The sequence below is a fragment of the Brassica napus genome, chromosome C6 (assembly GCF_020379485.1).
Source record: "Brassica napus cultivar Da-Ae chromosome C6, Da-Ae, whole genome shotgun sequence".
NCBI lineage: Eukaryota > Viridiplantae > Streptophyta > Magnoliopsida > Brassicales > Brassicaceae > Brassica > Brassica napus.
In genome coordinates, this window is record NC_063449.1 from 17787927 (window position 1) to 17790209 (window position 2283).

Below are 2283 nucleotides of genomic sequence, written 5' to 3' on the forward strand. Positions count from 1 at the left end.
TAATTAATTTAGTAATTAGTAATATAATTTTATTATAAATCAATGTTAATTAAAATTTTATTCTAAAACAAGAAGATAAAAATTCTATACTATTTTTTTATAAATTTTATAATTATATAAAAATAGAAGTGATTTATTTATTAAATATGAAAAAATTATATTAAATAGGTAAATTAACAAAAAAAATTTTCAAATTGATTCATTTAAATAAATTATCACTCATCATTAAAATGAGTTAAAATTAAAAGTGATTTATAATGATGAGTGATAATTAGTAAAGTATATAATATTTTTATACAAAATAATTTTTTAACATAGGTCAATCTTTACTGCTTCTATTTCTCCATGTTTGGTGGTTATGATGTTTGGAAAGAGAGATTAAGGTCAATGATTTTTACTTGGGTCACACTCATTGTACCAATGTCCTTGAATTGAAATCATTGTATTAGTAAAATATAGTAATCACATGTAACACACATAAGAACAAGATAAGTACAAACTTTTAAGTTGATTCCACGATGGTCTGGACAGCACATTCTTAAATTTAACTAATCCAATCTCTTTCCCACGTCTTGACCATGTTCACTTCTCAACGATCATACACGAATGTGCATATATAAGCGCTTTTTGGCAAGGAAATTGCAGAACTAAACAAACAATGGGGAAAGAAAATGAGAAAGTTGTGCTTTTGGATTTCTGGGCAAGTCCTTACGCCATGAGGACGAAGATTGCCTTGAGAGAGAAAGGAGTCGAGTTCGAGACTCAACAAGAAGACTTGTGGAACAAGAGTGAGCTCTTGCTGAAATCAAACCCTGTTCACAAGAAAGTCCCTGTCCTTATCCATGGCGGCAAACCCGTCTCTGAATCTCTCGTTCAGGTTCAGTACATCGACGAGACGTGGACTGATGCTGCTTCTTTCTTGCCCTCTGATCCTCAAGCCAGAGCCAATGCAAGGTTCTGGGCTGATTTCGCCGAGAAAACGGTACTTAACTGCAACATGTTTCAATTTCATTTCCTCTGTTTTGTGCTGCTTGCTTGTGTTTTTCATTATGGTTCAATCCATTATGCAGATATCGTTTGAAGGAGGAAGAAAGATTTGGGGAAACAACAAAGGAGAAGAACAAGAGAAAGGCAAGAAGGTGTTTCTTGACAGCTTGAAGGTTCTTGAAGCTGAGCTTGGAGACAAGCCTTACTTTGGAGGAGAGACATTTGGTTATGTTGACATCGCTCTTGTCCCATTCTACAGTTGGTTCTATTCACTCGAGAAATGTGGTGATTTTTCTGTGGAAGCTGAGTGTCCTAAGATCGTGGCTTGGGGAAAGAGATGTGTTGAACGCGACAGTGTTGCTGCTTCGTTGCCTGAATCTGAGATAGTGTATCAGCAAGTGCTTAAGCTCAGACAGATTTTCGGTGTTGAATAAATGCGAAAATTGCATTCTGAACATCTTTGAATCTTGTCTTTTTAAGTTTCCGTGTTGCAAGTGTTTATTGTTGTTCTTTTGAGAAATAAACTGGCTGTCTTTTTTTTCTGGTTTATGATCCATCTGTTCGATCATAATGTTTTTATCTTTATTAGTTTTTGTGACACCCGTCACCTCCTATCTGGAGGACAACGTGTCACTCCCGACGCGTCATCATACAACAATGTGGCACCCGTCTCCTTCTCACTAAGGACGACGGGCCACCAACAATATCCCGTAATATAAAAGTCCATAAACCCAATTTCACTCACCCAAGCCCAAATAAAAATCCGAAGGAAAAGTCCAGTAGCACCAAGTTCGTCCAAATATCACATAGTTGTTTGTCTCACCTGAAATGGGGAAGAGTGAGGGGTGAGCGACAGGGGAATCGCTCAGTGAGGTATGGGATGCCACCCCGAAGTCCATGAACCCGGACATAGCACTCCGAATAAATATAAATTATTTCTAACACATGTCAAACACAGTACCTAAAGTACCCAAGCAACAAACAATGGTCCTAGCGAGGTGCACACTCGCTGCCCACTAACAGGCCAAAGACATAACACAGCTCGAGATAGTGCTCGGACACTGCCCGTAGACGATTTATCGACACTCCCAGGCTACAGCTCAACCGGTCGACTATAATTGGCCGTAACCTCCATACAATCCGGCATACAACAGTCCATCTATGTATTCGTCTCCAAACAATCCTAGCTAAGAATTGACATTAAGTGAAACAATCAATGTTGAATCATCTAACCCCCTAGTTCCGGTTTAAGCAAAGAACCTAAAAACTAAAAAAGCAATGACAGACTCGATTTCA

At 37.8% G+C, this 2283-nt stretch overlaps 1 protein-coding gene across 1 annotated transcript; it reads left to right on the plus strand.

Annotated features, from left to right (window-relative positions):
• Positions 1–512: 512 nt before the first annotated feature.
• Positions 513–1722, plus strand: LOC106443108 (glutathione S-transferase U28). The gene is made up of 2 exons (XM_013884706.3): positions 513–982; positions 1071–1722. The coding sequence occupies exons 1-2, from the start codon at positions 659–661 to the stop codon at positions 1419–1421; spliced, it is 675 nt and encodes a 224-aa protein (XP_013740160.2). The 5' UTR covers positions 513–658; the 3' UTR covers positions 1422–1722.
• Positions 1723–2283: the final 561 nt, after the last annotated feature.

Excerpts from the sequence above, each read along its gene's own strand:
- LOC106443108 (XM_013884706.3), top strand. The coding sequence starts at position 659 with ATGGGGAAAGAAAATGAGAAAGTTGTGCTTTTGGATTTCTGGGCAAGT. Across the intron at positions 983-1,070 it reads CTGATTTCGCCGAGAAAACG|ATATCGTTTGAAGGAGGAAG; the intron begins GTACTTAACTGC and ends TCCATTATGCAG.